This window comes from Ursus maritimus, unplaced genomic scaffold (assembly GCF_017311325.1).
Source record: "Ursus maritimus isolate PB19 unplaced genomic scaffold, ASM1731132v1 scaffold_10, whole genome shotgun sequence".
In the NCBI taxonomy this organism is placed as follows: Eukaryota; Metazoa; Chordata; class Mammalia; order Carnivora; family Ursidae; genus Ursus; species Ursus maritimus.
In genome coordinates, this window is record NW_024423344.1 from 1159418 (window position 1) to 1177466 (window position 18049).

Sequence of the window (18049 nt, forward strand, 5' to 3'; positions counted from 1 at the left end):
CTTAATAGTGCAATTGCTGGATCCTGAGGTAGTTCTACTTCTCACTTTTTGAGGAACCTCCATACTGTTTCCAGAGTGGCTGCACCAGTTTTCATTCCCACCAACAGGATAAGAGGTTCCCCTTTCTCTGCATTCTCACCAACATCTCTTGTTTCCTGTGTTAATTTTAGCCATTCTGACAGGTGTGAGGTGATATCTCATTGTGGTTTTGATTTGTATTTCCCTGATGATGAGTGACGTTGAGCATGTATTCATGTGCCTGTTAGCCATCTGGATGTCTTCTTTGGAAAAATGCCTGTTAATGTCTCTGCCCACTTCTTAACTGGATTATTTGTTTTTTGGGTGTTGAGTTTGATAAGTTCTTTATAGATTTTGGATATTAACCCTTCATCAAATGTTATTTGCAAATACCTTCCCCCATTTTGTAGGCTGCCTTTTAGGTTTGTTGATCATTTCCTTCACTGTGCAGAAGCTTTTTATCTTGATGAAGTCCCAGTAGTTCATTTTTGCTTCTGTTCCCTTGCCACCAGAGATGTGTCTGATAAGAATTTGCTGTGGCCAAAGTCAAAGAGGTTGCTGCCTATGTAGTCCTCTAAGATTTTGATGGCTTCCTGTCTCACATTTAGGCCTTTTGTCCATTTTGAATTTATTCTTGTGTATGGTGTAAGAAAGTGGTCCATTTTCGTTCTTCTGCATGTGGCTGTCCAGTTTTCCCAATACCACTGTTGAAGAGACTGTCATCTTTCCATTGGTATTATTTCTTGCTTTGTCAAAGATTAGTTGACCGTACAGTTGTGGGTCCACTTCTGGGTTTTCTGTTCTGTTCCATTGATCTACGTGTCTGTTTTTGTGCCGGTACCATACTGTCTTGATGACTACAGCTTTGTAATAGAGCTTGAAGTCCGGAATCATGATACCTCAGGCTTTGCTTTTCTTTTTCAGGGTTGCTTTGCTAATGGGGATCTTTTGTGGTTCCATACAATTTTTAGGATTATTTGTTCTAGCTCTGAAAAATGCTGGTGGTATTTTGCATTGAATGTGTAGATTGCTTTGGGTAGTATAGACATTTTAACGATATTTGTTCTTCCAATCCATGAGCATGGAAAGTTTTTCCATTTCTTTGTGTCATCTTCAATTTCTTCCATAAGTGTTCTACGGTTTTCAAAGTACAGATCATTTACTACTTTGGTTAGGTTTACTCCTAGGTATCTTATGGATTTTGGTGCAGTTGTAAATGGGATCAATTCCTTGATTTCTTTTTTTGCTGTTTCATTATTGGTGTATGGAAATGCAACAGATTTCTGTACATTGATTTTATATCCTGCAACTTTGCTGGATTCATATATTAGTTTTGGCAAATTTTTGGTGGAGTCTTTCAGGTTTTCTACATAGAGTATCATGTCGTCTGTAAATTGTGAAAGTTTGACTACTTCTTTGCCAATTTGGATGCCTTTTATTTCGTTCTTTTTTTAATAAATTTTATTTATTTATTTATTTATTTATTTATTTATTTATTTGAGAGAGCAGAGTGAAAGAGGGAGCATGAGCAGAGGGAAGGGGCAGAGAGAGGGAGAAACAGACTCCCCCGTGAGCAGGGAACAGGACGTGGGGCTTGATCCCCGGACCCTGGGGTCATGACCTGAGCTGAAGACAGATGCTTAACGGATGCATCTGGGTGGTGCTTCTGGATGCGTTTTATTTGTTTTTGTCGTCTGATTGCTGAGGCTAAGACTTTCAGTACTATGTTAAATAGTAATGGTGAGAGTGGACTTCCCTGTCTTGTTCCTGACAGTAGAGGAAAAGCTCTCAGTTTTTCCCCATTGAGGATGATATTAGCTGTGGATCTTTTGTATATGGCTGTTATGATGTTGAGGTACGTTCCACCTAACCTTACTTTGTTGAGGGTTTTAATCAAGAAAAGATGCTATATTTTGTCAAATGCTTTTGCCGCATCTATTGAGAGGATCATATGGTTCTTACCCTTTCTTTTATGTGGTGTATCACATTGATTGATTTGCAAATACTGAACCACCACTGTAGCCCAGGAATAAATCCCACTTGATCATGGTGAATAATTCTTTTAATGAACTGTTGGATTCATCATTCTGATGTTCTGTGTCTTTTGATTGGAGCATTTAGTCCATTTATATCCAGTGATGATTGATATGAATTTAGTGCCATTGTGTTACCTGTAAAGTTGGTATTTCTGGTGATGTTTTCTTTCCTCTCTATTCTTTGTTGCTTTTGGTCCTTTTTTTCCACTCAAAGAGACCCCTTAATATTCTTGCAGGGCTGGTTTAGTGGTCATGAACTCGTTTTTTCCCGGGAAACTCTTTATCTCTCCTTCTATTTGGAATAACAGAGAGCCTTGCTGGACTTGGCTGCATATTTTTCCCATTTGGCATGTTGACTATATCCTGTCATTGTCTTCTGGCCTGCCAAGTTTCTGTGGACAGATTTGCTGCAAACCTCATCCATCTTCCCCTGTAGATTAAGAACTTTTTTCCCCTTGCTGCTTTCTGGATTCTTTCCTTGTCTGTTTATTTTGTGAATTTGACTATGATCTGTCTTGGTGATGGCAGGCTTTTGTTGAATTTAATGAAAGTTCTCCGTGCTTCTTGGATTTCACTGTCTGTTTCCTTCCCAGCTTAGGGAAGTTTTCAGCTATAATTTGCTCAAATACACCTTCTGCCCCCTTTTCCCTCTCTTCCTCTGGGACTGCTATGATATGAATGTTATTAAGCTTTAAGGAGTCACTGAGTTCCCTAAGTCTATATTTGTGATCCAGTACTTTTCTTTCCCTCTTCTTTTCAGCTTCATTATTTTCCATAATTTTATCTTCTATATCACTGATTCGTTCCTCTGCTTCGTCCATCCTCATTGTCAGGTCATCCTCATTTTAAATTTTGTCCTGACTAGTTTTTAGTTCTTTTATCTCTACAGTAGGAATTTTCTAGTGTCTTCTGTGCATTTTTCAAGCCCAGCTACTATCCTTATAATTGTTTTAAATTCTGTTTCACACAGCTTACTTATATTTGTATTGATTAAATCCCCGGCTGGTAGTTCTTCCTGTTCTTTCTTTTGGGGTGAATCCCTCCATCTTGTCATTTTGTCTAGGTTACTGTGTTTTTGTATGATTGTTATGAAAGCCTGTCATATTCCTGCTTCTGAGAGTAATGGCTATATTAAAAAGAGGTCCAAAAAAAAAAAAAAAGCGGGGGGATCCTATATCACTCTGTTGTGTTTTGATGCTCCTACCCTTGGGTCAGTCCTCTGCAGAGTTTCTCCTTGCCTGCAAGGGGGGTTTGGACCTTGTCCACTGTGTGGCAAGTTTTAACTAGGTGTGTCTTGGTCTGCTTGTTAAACTAGATCAAAAAAAAAAAAAAAGCAGCAGCAGCTAGATCCTATTTCACCTAGAATTGAAGCTTTGCAGCACTCTATGAGACTTGGTGCATGTGAGGGGTTTGTGCTGGTTTTCTAGGGAAGGGGCCAGGTACGCTGATTCTCAGGCTGACTTGCCCTAGTGGAGATGCACCTGCAGGGCACAGGGGAGCAGGACTTGGTGGTCTCCACTGGGGCGGGGGGGGGGGTGCTGTGTTACTCATTGAAGTTAGTCAGTGCTGATGGAGGGGGGCACCCTGCTCTCTCATCCCTAGAGTGGGGAGTTCAAGCCTGCCACTCTTCTGGAAGCCCTCACAGAAGAGCAAACAATCACCCTTCTTGTACCCCTGGCTTCTCTTAGATCCCTGCCTTCACCCTGTGTCTGAGCTATCTGCCTGCCAGGTGGCACAGTACTCCTATGTTTTATCTCAGGCGTGTGGCTGGGTTTCAGAATTCTAAATTTTACAGACCCACTGGACATAGACCCCCACTGATTTTCTTGGGGAGGGTCTTGCCATGCTTTTGCCATTTGCCAATTTGTCCCAGAAAAGTGGTTGCATGATAGTGTAATTGTTTGGGGTGCAAATCTATGGTAAGGTATAGCAAAAGGCCGGCACCAAGGCTTGATGCCCTCAGCTGGTGTCTCTGTTAGGGAAAGGGGCAGCACATTGGCATCACCAGTTCTTCTGTACCTGGAAAAGCCATGCCACCACTCCCAGATGCACTCCAAGAAGGGAAACTTTTTCTCCCCGTACGACCTAGAGGATTCTCAGACCATGCTGCCTGCTCCAGGGTCTCTGCCCTCCTTCCCAGTGGGAGTACCACTAAGCCCACCAGGCATGACCTCAGCAATAGCATGGACTTCTAAAACTTCAGACTTTGCCCTCTGCTGCTTACAGTAATTTGGGAATCCACACTTCTCCTTTTCGCAGTCAGTAGTTTTGGAAAAGAGTTTTTCTTGTGTAGTCCCCTGTGTGCAGCTTCACTCTTTCTTTCCCTCCCTCTCTCTTTCTCTCTCCACAATCAGGGCTCCCTCCCCTCAGCACCCACAATTCTTTTTTCCCCTAATCCACTCTCTGCAGCCCTACCTTCCATGAGGTGGTCATTTTTCTACTTGTAGATGTCCAGTTTTGTTCTCTCAGTCCTCAGATCAATTTCTTGGGTGTTCAGAATGATTTGATGTTTATCTAGCTGTGTTTAAGGAACAAGGAAAGCCCAGGATCCCCCTACTCCTCCACCATCTTAACTCTTCTTCCCATCTTCCTGATTTTAAATAATTGAAAATTGGTGACCTACAGTGTGTCCACTGTATAATTTCCTCTTCAGATATTTATTAGTAAAGCAAGTGTTTCATAAGCACTTGCTGGGTTTCCAGTGTTATGTTATATTAGTCATATTTATATCAATATTTACATTTTTAAGGCAGAACTATTTCCACCTTTAGAATCTTAAATATCTCATTTCTTTTCCTCTTCCTACACTGAACTGTAGATGCTCTTTATTCTGCTCTGTTTTCCATGCCATTATCACCTTCTAACACTTTGTCACTTTCTTATTATGTTTGTCTGCTTCTCCCTACTAGAATGTAACTCCTTGAAGACTGGGATTTTTGCCCCTTTTGGTCACAGATGTGTCCCCAGGATCTAGAATACTGCCTAAAATATAGTAGGCACTCAATAAATATAGATTAAATAAATAAGTTCCCTAAAGAAGATTCAATTATATGTCCTTGCCTAATAAGAAAGAAGAAAGAAGTGGCAAATCAAGTAGCACAGGCAGTTCCTTCAGCTATTTTACATAGTAAACATTCTTTCACAAACAAGGGAAGAATTTGCTTTATAATTCCATTAAAGAAAATAGTAGTGTACAACTGTGTTGGTTTTTATAATGATTTCTTTTCATATTAGTTATTCATTGCTGCATAACAAATTACCTCAGACTTAGCACCTTAAAAAAAAACACACATGAGAGTCAGAAATCCAGGAGCTACTTAATTAAGTACTAACTTAGGATCTGTCATTGACAGGCTCAGTGAAGATGTTGGGGGTGGAGGGGGCACTGCAGAACCCACTTCCAAAAAGACTCTCATGGATATTACCTGGAAGGCTCAGTTCTTGGCCCTGTGGGCCTCCGCATTGTCCTGCTAAGAACATGGCTGCAGTGCTTCCCTGAGAGAGAACGGTTGTAGAAAGAGCTACCACCAAGACAGAGGCCACATGTCTTTGATGATCTGATCTCAGCAGTCATATATCATCACTTATGTCATGTTCTTTTGGTCACAAAGATCAACTCTGGTATCATGCGGGAGGGGAACTGTACAAGGGATCATCGGGGCCATTGTTAGAGGCCACTACAATAATTTTGTCCATATAAATGAATACTAAAAATTACAGAATTTGAAAGTTTTTTCCTTCCCTTCCCCCCACTTAGGTGTATATTTGCCTTGATTCTGTAGAAAGCTGTAATCTGTTTAACCAGCATAGTGATACAGATGACAGTGGAATCAGCTGGGAATCTGAGTCTGAGAGCCTTAATGAAGCACTGCGGAGGTTTAATAAGAATGTGGAGACATTTCCTCCTCTGACGGATTTTAGAACAGGTAAACTAAATTTTCTGAGTAAAATGGGATGCTTAATAAACCGTTGTTTTGTTTTAAGGGCTTTTGAGGTTCAGCTATTTCTAATGTTAACTGATATATATTTTTAATTTTATTATTTTTTATTTTTATAATAATATTTTTTATTATATTATGTTAGTCACCATACAGTACATCCCTGGCTTTTGATGTAAAGTTTGATGATTCATTAGCTGCGTATAACACCCAGTGCACCATGCAATACGTGCCCTCCTTGCTACTCATCACCAGTCTATCCCGTTCCCCCACCCCCTCCCCTCTGAAGCCCTCAGTTTGTTTCTCAGAGTCCATAGTCTCTCATGCTTCATTCCCCCTTCTGATTACCCCCCTTTCTTTATCCCTTTCTTCTCCTACGAATCTTCCTACTTCTTATGTTCCATAGATGAGAGAAACCATATGATAATTGTCTTTCTCTGCTTGACTTATTTCACTTAGCATTATCTCCTCCAGTGCCGTCCATGTTGCAGCAAATGTTGAGAACTCGTTCTTTCTGATGGCTGAGTAATATTCCATTGTCCACATCTTCTTAATCCAGTCATCTGTTGAGGGCATCTCAGCTCCTTCCACAATTTAGCTATTGTGGACAATGCTGCTATGAACATTGGGGTGCATATGGCCCTTCTCTTTTTAAATTCAATTTAATTAACATATAGAGTATTAGTTTCAGAGGTAGAATTTAGTGATTCATCAGTTACATATAACACCCAGTGCTCATTAAATCAAGTGCCTCCTTAATGCCCATCACCCAGTTACCCCATCCTCCCCCCACCTGCCTCCTCTCCAGCAACCCTCAGTTTATTTCCTAGAGTTAAGAGTCTCTTATGGTTTGTCTCCCTCTCTGTTTTCATCTTATTTTATTTTTCCTTCCCTTCCCCTATGTTCATCTGTTTTGTTTCTTAAATTCCACATATGAATGAAATCATATGATATTTTTATATACTTTATATGCATAATTTCTTCAATTCCTCAAGATGCCCTATAGATGATCTTTCTCATTTTCTAGATGAGTGAAGTAAGAGAAGGGAAGTAACTGCCTTGGGTCACTTGCATTTTCTAAAACTCTGGCTGCATTGGAAAATTGATGTTTTTTCTAAGCTTAAGGTTTTGCCATTAGCTCAAATTGTTAGAGTTGTCATTCAGACCTAAATGGCAATAATTTTAATTACAAACCACCTACACTGATAATTCTGAAGTAGGGTAGGGGAGCTCAGATTGTGTCCTGTCCTGTCAGGATAGGTCAAATAGTGCTTTTTTTTCTTCTAATCCATTCCTACCCATATTTAGTAAACATATGTAATTCTTCTATGAAGAAAATGCATCTTGTTACTGGTGTTGACAATTTCTGAAAAGCAAGAGTGGTGTTCTATACATTTTTATCGGTATGTGATATATAGAGGTGTTCATAGCATTTCGTACATATCAGAGGATATGCGAAAGCAAAGGAAAGCATCAGCCTAAAGTCTTGCCTGATTTTACTCAATGAGATTTTAATTGTGACTCATGTTTGGTGGATAAACAGCACTTGTTATTCCCTCTGCCTGGAATATTCTTCCCTCAAACTGTACAGAAGTTTAGATCTCTGCTCAACTGTCCCCATATTGCAGGTTTTCCTTGTCCTCCCCATATAAAGTAGCACTGCCTGCCACCCTCCCCTACCCCATTTTTCTCCATGCCTTCTATTCCTTTTTAAAATAGCACTGTGAGCAGGGACTCTCTGTACTGCTGTGTCACCCGCAGTTAGAAGGGTACCTTGCACAAGTTAGGTGCTCATAAACATTTGTTGAATGAGTGAAATAATAAATTCATGATTTTTTCATTTTATAAACTCAGATTTATAGTCTGGAAAAAGCAATTCCTTCCTCATTGTCTTCTTGTCTCAAGGGAAGTCACAGAAACTTCTATTCTGTGCGTAATGTGATCATTCATAGAGCTATATGTAGTTCCATTTTCTGTGGGCGTTTGTGTGTGTGTGTGTGTGTGTGTGTGTGTGTTTTATTTTTTCTGTGGCTATTTTATTTTTTCTGTGGGTATTTTATTTTTTATTCTTCAATAAGTTTTTTTAAAGTATGCATATGTACAAGCTGATTCATAGGCAAGTGCTTATTAAAAAGTTTTGTAGGTTAAAATAACATGACAATTAGGTTGGTTGGGGTTTTTGGTTTTTGGTTTTTTTAGTTCTATTTTGAGATGAACGTTCAGCCATGTTTTTAAGGCTGGAAATGGTAAAAGTTGAGACTGTTAACAGTGATTCAGTCAGTTGCTTACTGTGCAAAGAGCTCTATTGGAGGAGATTCTTTATTGTTCTACTGATAATCTTTTCAATAAACACAAATTATTTAAAACTCTTTAATAAAATCTTTGTCCATTAGAGTCATGTAGTATTTAATTACCACTTGCCCACAACTACACTTCTGTAGAAATTATGTAGAAAAGAATATGATTACAAAGAGAGGGATGGAAGTAGGGCAAGACAAGAGCCTGAAGTGTGTTCCATCTACTCTGAAATCTCAAAGTGTATGAAGAGAAGGGAAGTACACACTATACTAATTTTTCCACAATTTTACTCAAGCGTAGCATTCATTTATTAGCAGATTTTCCATCGAGCAATTTCTTGTACCGGGTACCATATTAGGAATACAAATACAGTTCTGCACATAAGAACTAGTGGGCTAACTGAGAGGGACATGAAAACCAAGTTCAGTATGAAAACAACAGCTCTTATCAATGGTGTATGCACAGTACCATAGGATCACAGAGAAACCAATGACTAGGAGTAGTCAGGGCTTTATAAAAATCATGTTGGAGCTGATCTTTGAAAGAGATGTTTATCAGAAAAAGGGAAGGGGAACATTCTAATTATGGGGAACAGCCATGATGTAAAGTAGAAGCTCAGGTAATTCTAGTTAGGTTAACACTTGAGAAAATGTGATGGGAGTTGGTTGGGAGTAGATTGTGAAGAACCCTATCATTGCAGTACTAAGGACTTGATATTCCAGATGGTTATAATCCCATTGAAGAATTTTAAACAAGGGCAATTGAATTTTTTAAATTTAATTCTGGTACTTTTATCGAAAATGGATTGGAAGAGGACAAAATTGAAGGAAATAGCAGAAACCATTTTCTTATCTTTTGCAGAAGATGATGGCTTAAATGAAAAGAAATTTCGGGAGTCTAACAGGTGGGGGCATTGGAAGGATAGTGTAAGCCATGGGCAGAAGAACTAGGAACTATGAGAATGGGAGAAGAGCCTTTCTTCAGAGTTTGATTCTTAGGAATTAGGAAAAACAAGGTGTATAAATTATAAACAGAAAAAAGCAGAATCCAACATATGACAAACTGTTGAGTGTTTAAATCTGAATGATGCATTTATGGTGATTACATTTTCTTTGTACTTTTCTGATTTAAAAAAATGTTTTTTAAAGAAAATACAAGGCAATGTGATTTTTTCCTTTTTATCTGTCTTTCCAGAAATGCCTTGCCTTGCAGAATATGATGATGGCTTATGGTATAGAGCAAAGATTGTGTCTGTTAAAGAATTTAATCCTCTAGCTGTCCTGGTACAATTTGTTGATTACGGATCAACTGAAAAGCTGACAATAAACAGGTTTTTGTTTTTGTTTTTTAAGTCAACTTAATTGAATTAAAATTCTTAGAGGTTTTTTAAATAATAATTATTGGGAAAGTTTTGGTTTTCCTTTTAAAAGAAAACTATTTTAAAGCTATTTATTAGGATTTTTAAAATCTGTAAGTCTTTTTACTGTGGTAAAATATAGAATTTAGCATTTTAGCCATTTTTAAGCATACATTTAATTGTCATTAGGTATATTCAGGATGTTGTGTAGCTGTTGCCACTGTCCATTTTCAAGATGTTTTCCTAATCCCAAACTGAAATTCTGTACCCACTAAACAGTAACATTCTATTCCCTTTTCCTCACCTCCTGGTAACCATTTTCTACTTTCTGTCTCTGAATTTGTCCTATTTTAGATACCTTATATAAGTACTGTCATATAGTATCTGTCCTTTTGTGTCCAGTTTATTTTACTTAGGATAAAGTTTTCAGGGTACACTCAATTGTATCTTGTATCAGAATTTCATTATTTCTATGGCTAAATAACACTCCTTTGTATGTCTATACTACGTTTTATTTATTCATATGTTGATGGACACTTGGGTTGTTTCCATCCTCCGGCTATTATGAATAACGCTGCTATGAACATTAATGTACAAGTAACTGTTGGAGTCCCTGCTTTCAATTGTTTGGTATGTATACCTAGAAGTGGAATTGCTGGATCATGTAGTAATTTTGTTGAGCTCTTTGAAGAACTGCCAAACTTTTCTGCAGTGTCTCTACCATTTTACATTCCTACCAGCAATACACAAGGGTTCCAGTTTCTCCACATCCTTGCCAACACTTGCTATTTTCCTTTTTTTGTTTGTAATATTTAATTGTGGTAAAATACATGTATCATAAAATTTACCATATTAACCATTTTAAATGTATAATTAAGTAGTGTTAACTATACTCACATTGTTATATAGCCAACTTCCAGAACTCTTTTCATTTTGCACAACTGAAACTCTATGACCTTTAAACAACATTCCCCATTCATTTCCTCCTCATCCAGCCCCTGGCAACCACCATTCTACTTTCTTTCCCTATGAATTTAACTATTGTAGGTATCTCATATAAGTAGAATCATACAGTATTTGTCCTTTTGTAACTGGCTTATTTCATTTAGCATAGTTTCCTTAAGGTTCACCATGTTGTAGCATGTGTCAGAATTTCCTTCCTTTTTAAGGCTGAATAATATTCCATCATATGTATACACTACCTTTTATTTATCCATTCATCCATGGATAAGTGGATATTTGGATATTTGGGTTGAATCCACCTTTTAGCTTTCGTGAGTAATGCTGGTATGAACATGAGCGTACATATCTCTTCGAGACCCTGCTTTCAATTCTTTGGGGGTATATACTGAGAAGTAGAATTGTTGGATCACATGCTTATTCTCTTTTTAGTATTTGGAGAAACCAGAGAACTGTTTTCCATAGCAGCTGTACCATTGTACACTAAGTGTCCAAGAGTTCCAGTCTCTCTCCACATCCTCACCAACACTTGGTATTTTCTAGTGTTTTGATAGTAGCCACCTTAATGGATGTGAGGTTGTATCTCACTGTGGCTTTGATTTTCATCTCCCTGATGATGAATGATATCGAGCACCTTTTCATGTGGTTGTTGGCCATTTATGTCTTGGAGAAATGTCTACATTTTAGTGTATACTTTCTCTCATTCTGTAGGTTGCTTTTTCACTGTTGGTTGTGTCTTTTGTGGAGTTTTTAATTTTGATGTAGTCCAGTTTATTTTTTCTTCTGTTGTTTGTGCTTTTGGTATCATAGCTAATTCATTGCCAAATCCAATGTCATAAATTTTTCCCCTTTGTTTTAAAGCTTTAGCCATTAGAGAATTTTAATTGTGACATTCTGAACATTTTAAGAATTTCTTTTGTGACAGACTGCGTCAAATTCCTCTTCACCTTATGCAGTATCCAGCCCGAGCCATAAAGGTGCTCTTGGCAGGGTTTAAACCTCCCTTAAGAGATCCAGGAAAGACCAGAATACCATACTGTCCCAAATGGAGCATGGAAGCATTGTGGGCTATGATAGACTGTCTTCAGGGAAAACAACTTTATGCTTCTTCCAAGGTAACTATCTATCTTCATAAGCCAAAATCTTATTGAAGATATTTTTAGGGTCCCTATTCTAATACTTTCTAAAGTGCTTTCTATCTGTGTAACTCTAGATGAAAAAAAAAACTTTTAAAGTATATAAATCTATATAAATACTACAAAAAAGTATATAAAGTATATAAATCTATGTAAATACTACAAAATTAATTTTAAGGCTTGTTAAAATTATGCTTTAGTTTATATTTAGCAGACTTTAGTTAGCACTACAATGGTATAAAATATCACTGATGTAATGAATATGAAAATGATCAAGATGAGCATCCTGTAATCAAAGAACTCCTAAATCTGTGAGGGAAATGAAACATTTGTAAACCATTAATAAATATGAGGTAGAATGAAATATGTTCTATAAAAGAAATATAGGTACAAGAAGCTCTATTTCCATCTGGAGAGAGCAGGATAGTACACAGTATTTGAGCTCCTCCTTAGCAGGCCGTCAAATGATAAGTGAATAGGTAGGTCTGGGAAGTGACACTGAACTGCATCCTAAAAGTAGGAAGGACCAGAACAGGAATTCTGGTCAAAGCCATGGAAAGGATTGAATTGTAGTAATTTTGAATTGTTTAATGCAGTAGAACCTGTATCGAAAGGTTCAAATAAACACATACAGCACTCACATCCCACACATAGCACACACAAAAAATACACAACACACACTACACTTAATAGAAAATAACACGCAAAATATATGGCACACAGACACCCATACACCACATACTCACCACACAACACATATCATATACCACACAAAAAACCACACACAACACACACACATACCAAAAACATCACACACACTACACATACACCAGACACATCACGTGTCATAAAAACTACACTCAGAGCACACATATACCACACACAATACACACAAAACAAGAATTACACAAATGAAATATACAAGACACACAAACACCCCATATAGCACGCACACCATACATACCCCACACAACTACAGAAATACTGTTCGCATACCACATATTCACCACAGACACCACACATAACCAGCACCACATGAACAACTCAAAAATACACACCACTGAAAAATAGCACACATACAGGACTCACACCCTGCACATAATAGAGAAACATACAACACACACTACACATGTAGAATATACAAAATATACTGCAGCCAAAACATCCAAACACCATATACTCACCATTCAGCACACACCAAACATATACACACATCACTCAAAAAACGTTCAGACCTCATACACACACCTACATCACATTTCTACTACAAATGGCACACACAACACATATTCATCACGTCACATCACCCAATATTCATGCACCCTACATATAACATACCACACAGAAAACAGATACCACACACATACACCACTCATAACCTGACACACAGTACTCACATACCATGCACATACACATACTGCACACGTTTTAAACACACCACACATATACCTAGACACACCACACACCACATAAAAACCACACTGAGGGTGCACATACAGCACACACAACACACATAGCACACACACGCCAAATATACAACACACACTAAATATACAGCACACACATACCACACATACACCACAAAAACACCACACACATATAAAAATAGACAATGCACACTACAGAAATTTCATTCACACACCACATATAGACCATATAGGCACCACACATAACTAACACCACACAAACACACAACACTGGAACATGCACACCGCTCACAACAGACACGAGCATACACTACACACTAAGGCAGATAGCACACACACAAACATACAACACACAAAACACATATGGAACAAAAACATACCACATACCATGCACATGTGAAACCAGTACACCATTTACATCACACATACCATACTTATACCACACAAACACATCACACATACAACACTTAAATATCACGCATGCCATTCATACACTACATACAACTTATACTACACACACAAAGTATATGCCACATATATACACATACATGTTTCACACCATACACATATATCTCACACATATAATGTATACACACTAAACACACATAATATATACACAAATACACCATGCACCAGTCAAAACCACACTCACACTGCTCATATACCATAGGCACTCCATACATACAGTACACAAAACATACACTCCATACAGCACATACAAACTGCACATAACACAAACCACACATAGCACCACACAAAAACCACGCCAAAATATACCACACACACTACAGAAATACCATTTACACACCACAAATACACCACACACATACCAGCACCACACATATACCTCGCAAACGTACAAAACCAAAACACACACCTCACACATACACCACTCAACACCACACAACACAGAAAAAGACAACATGCATAACACATATAGAATACGCACACAGAGAGCACCTGGGTGGCTCAGTTGGTTAAGTGCCCAACTTGTGATTTTGGCATAGGATCGTGGGATCGAGCCCTGTGTGGGGCTCTGCACTCAGCAGGGAGTCAATACTTAAGATTCTCTCTCCTTCTCTCCCTCACTCCACTCACACACACACAGTTTTGCCCTAATAGATAAATCATTAAAAAAAAAATACAACATACTGCACACACATACCCACATACACACTACACATACAACACACACACCAAACATACCACACAGACACACCACACAATCAACAGCACACACACACCTATATGACACATACAACATATTTATTTTAAAAAATGTTCAAATAAGGAAGTCCAGAAGTTTAATATGTGTTCTTCAGCAGTTTAGCATGTCACAAAGGGATAGCCCATAGGCAGAATCTGGCCTGTTTTAAAATTGGAAAAATTTAACCAAAAAAAGTCTGTATTTCTGACTTCTGATGAAATATTATAAATTCCAGGAATTCTAGGTCTCCTCTCCAAAATGGCAGTCAGCTGAAGTAGTATAGCAGCTCCTTTGGAAATGCACTCTGGTTCACCCTAGTCCTCAACACTGTTGTTTCAGCCCAACCTGCCTTGATTTTAGGACCCAGGATTTGGGGATTCCTGATGTACTGGCTCTGACAAGAATGAGTTCTGGATGAACAGTGCTATTACTAGAAAGTGCTTTTTGAAAATCTCTGTACATATCATGCTTTTGTGTGTGCAGAGTAGTGTAAATAGCTTATGTACAGTTTCTCTCAAGAAGCCAGTGAAATACAGACGGGGCTAGTAAGTATTCTTACAGACATATATTTATTCATCTCTATGAATAACATGCAAAATTTGGTCAGTTTATGCAGTTTATAGGTAGAATATAAATGAATTTTAACAGGGATGGCAGTGTTAGAGCCCACTGGCTTAATCTAGGAAAACTTTGGGTTGGAGTTACAATCTAAATAAAGTTATAAGAATGGAAAGAATGTGATTTAATAGGAAACCATCACAATGACCTTTTTAAAATATAAATTATTAATAAATTTGGAGAATGCATTTCCCTTCCTATATGATATAGGCCAGATGTAGGAGGGAAAAAACAGCAAAGACATTACTGTATTTTCTTGACAACTATCTTTCAGGCTCAGGCACCAGAACAAATAGTGACATTATATGAAGATGAACAGTATCCAGTTCATATGTCATTAGTAGAAATGGGGCTGGCAGACCAAGACGAATGATGTAAGTATCATTACTTCTTGTTACCCCTTATAGTGGAGATTAATGCTAAATTGCCCATAAAAGCACCTTCAGGCTGTCCTTGATTTCTCAAAGAATGACAACAAAGCTCAACAAAAATCTCTCTTCTAGACTTCTTCATAGGCCCTTTCACCTATTGAATACCAGAATCAGAGTTGATCTGCATCTGTAAGAATGCTTGGAATGACTATCATAGTACCAGACAGTTGTTGGGGATGGGCAGGAGCGCAGACAGAAGTGGGCACTATGAGTAATTTAAGCACGTAAGGGTATGGGATGCACAGAACACTACTGAACAATCCATGACCTAATAACAAAGCTATTAAAGTACTTGGATAACCAGCTGTTTATTCATCCATGTAAATGTAACAAGTGATTCAGTCACTAGTTTGAACATTTAATTAAGCAGAGGTTTTCAATAACATGCATTGTGTTTTTCAGGTATACAGTGCACAGCATCTATACAGCAGCCGCCCGGAAGAAAGTTTTCTGTTATGTGTGAGCCATTTCAGACTTATTTTTCTTGACTTGTTCTGCAATAGTGCTGGCCTTTTTTTTTTTCCCCTTACATGTTAAACTCTCAGGAATTGTTTGAAAAAGTTAATAAATACTTGCTTTCAAATATTTTCTGGTTTTATTTTACAGTGATTTCAAAATCAAGTATTTTAGGCACATGAAAAAATGAACTACAAGTTCATTTTATTATGAATGTATATTAAGTTTCAGAAGACAGACCTCTTAGTACAGTCGAAGACTCCTGTAGTGCCCTTCCTCATTCCTCCTCCCTGCAGAGGTGAACACTGTTGTGAATTGGGTGTTTATTTTTATTTTACTGCATATGAATGCATCCATAAAGCAAGATATACTACTACTGTGTATATTTTTTAATGAGTGTGCTGTTACACCTTTACTTTTCTCACTATCTGTGCTGTTTATCCATGTTGGTATGCAGAGCTCTATTTTATTCACTTTCACTCTTCTATCCATCTCTGCACATTAATCTGTTGATATTTAGGTCATTACCAGTTTTTTTCTCAATTACAGATATTCTTCTGTAGGACCCCTTGCACACATGCTATGGGTTTTCCAGTATACATACTTAGTAGTGGAACTTACTAGGTCATGAGGTAATTGCTTTCCAAAAAGTGGATTTACTTAATTTACTACCATCAGTAGTCTGAGTTCCTTGGCAATGTGTGGTGTGGCCAGACTGTTATTTGCTAGTATTGATACTAGTATAAAAAGGTATCTCGTTATTTCAATATGTATTCACTAGTTTACTAGTCACTTGTTTGTTCATATCCTTTGTCCATTTTTCTGCTGAGTTGTTTGTAATTATCTTATTGATTTGTAGGAATTCTTTATATTTTCTGGATATTAATTCTTCGTCAAGTATATATATCTTCTAGTCTGTGGCTCATCTTTTCTCCTTTTTTGTGGTATCTTTGGACACACTTTTCATTCATCAACCTTTTAAGTTTGTACTGTGTCTCATTTAAAAATCCTTCTCTATCCTGAAGTAATATATATAATTCCTTATTTGAGAAGTTTACAACTTTTTTCATATTCAGTTCTTAAATTACCTGGAATTGATACACTTAGCTGTTTTTAAAAATGGGAGTCATTGCTAATATTACTGTATATTGCACTTAAGTGACTATACCAACCTGTAATTATTATATAAATTGATATATAGGTGACTTGCACTTCTATCAAGGACATCTTGCTTCTGTCAACCTACAGTTTTACATAGGTTAGAACATCAAGGTACCTGTGGTTGATCAGTTAACACCAGCCCTAGTTATTTTTCCCACCCCCTCCATTCTCACATCTCCCATTTTAACTAGTTATATATCATCACAGTAAATGTTTTCTCCTTACTATGATTATCTGTACTCACAGATGAATTCTTCTACTTATTTTGGTGTTTGACTTATCTGTTTTCATTCACTGTTTTAACTTCCCATTCTATTACAATTAAAGGACCTCTTTAGTAGATAAAATGCTTTAATCTTAGTACTAATTGAACATAGTATATTCTGACTGGAGACATTCTCTTACTCCTTGAGTAAACTTTCTGTGCAAGTCCTTTATGGCTGATGTGCTCGTGGAAAATCTGTGCTCTTGTATTTCTTATACTTCTTGGTTTTTATAACCATCTTCAACAAAAGTGCCTCGTTATTTTTGCAGTCTATAGAGTTTATAACAAATAATGCTTTCCTTAGTCATGCAATTACTATAGAAAGACAGGTGAATTAAAAATGAAAGCTGTTCTTATACATTTCAAAGAATATAAAAAGCTATGGTGTTTTATTTTATAATCCATAATCTTTTCCATTTATATATATACACACACACTGTATATATAAATTAAACCACAGAAACAATAAGAAATGTACATTTTTTAACAAAATCAAGTTAGTGTTATTTCATGATTAGTCATGCACCAGGATCATTACAATTTTGTATCCATTAGAACATTACCATCCTTGTCTTTAACCCTTATTCGACCAGATGTATATTTTGTTTCTTGATGACCATTTGTATATACAGTTTTAACAGTGCCATCTGGATATTCCCGTCTCTTGAACTGGGCAGTGTGTAGTTCTCTTTGGCCATTATTAAACTCTATGATTTTGTTGCCATCTCTGTAAATTTAAAA

The 18049-nt window shown here is 37.3% G+C and overlaps 2 protein-coding genes across 3 annotated transcripts in view; one reads left to right on the forward strand and one right to left on the reverse strand.

Annotated features, from left to right (window-relative positions):
* RNF17 (ring finger protein 17) overlaps positions 1–15584 on the forward strand; it is a 122869-nt gene extending 107285 nt beyond the window's left edge. For both annotated transcript variants that reach the window (XM_008692102.2, XM_008692103.2), the window contains exons 32-35: positions 5812–5980; positions 9485–9620; positions 11533–11722; positions 15270–15584. In XM_008692102.2, the coding sequence (XP_008690324.2) occupies positions 5812–5980; positions 9485–9620; positions 11533–11722; positions 15270–15368 (594 nt within the window). In that variant the 3' untranslated portion in view covers positions 15369–15584. The remainder of the gene's footprint in view (positions 1–5811; positions 5981–9484; positions 9621–11532; positions 11723–15269) is intronic.
* A 131-nt stretch (positions 15585–15715) lies between these two features.
* The window catches only part of CENPJ (centromere protein J), a 54676-nt gene continuing 52342 nt past the window's right edge, over positions 15716–18049 (reverse strand). The window contains exon 16 of the mRNA XM_008692104.2: positions 15716–18035. Coding sequence (XP_008690326.2) covers positions 17843–18035 — 193 coding nt within the window. The 3' untranslated portion in view covers positions 15716–17842. The remainder of the gene's footprint in view (positions 18036–18049) is intronic.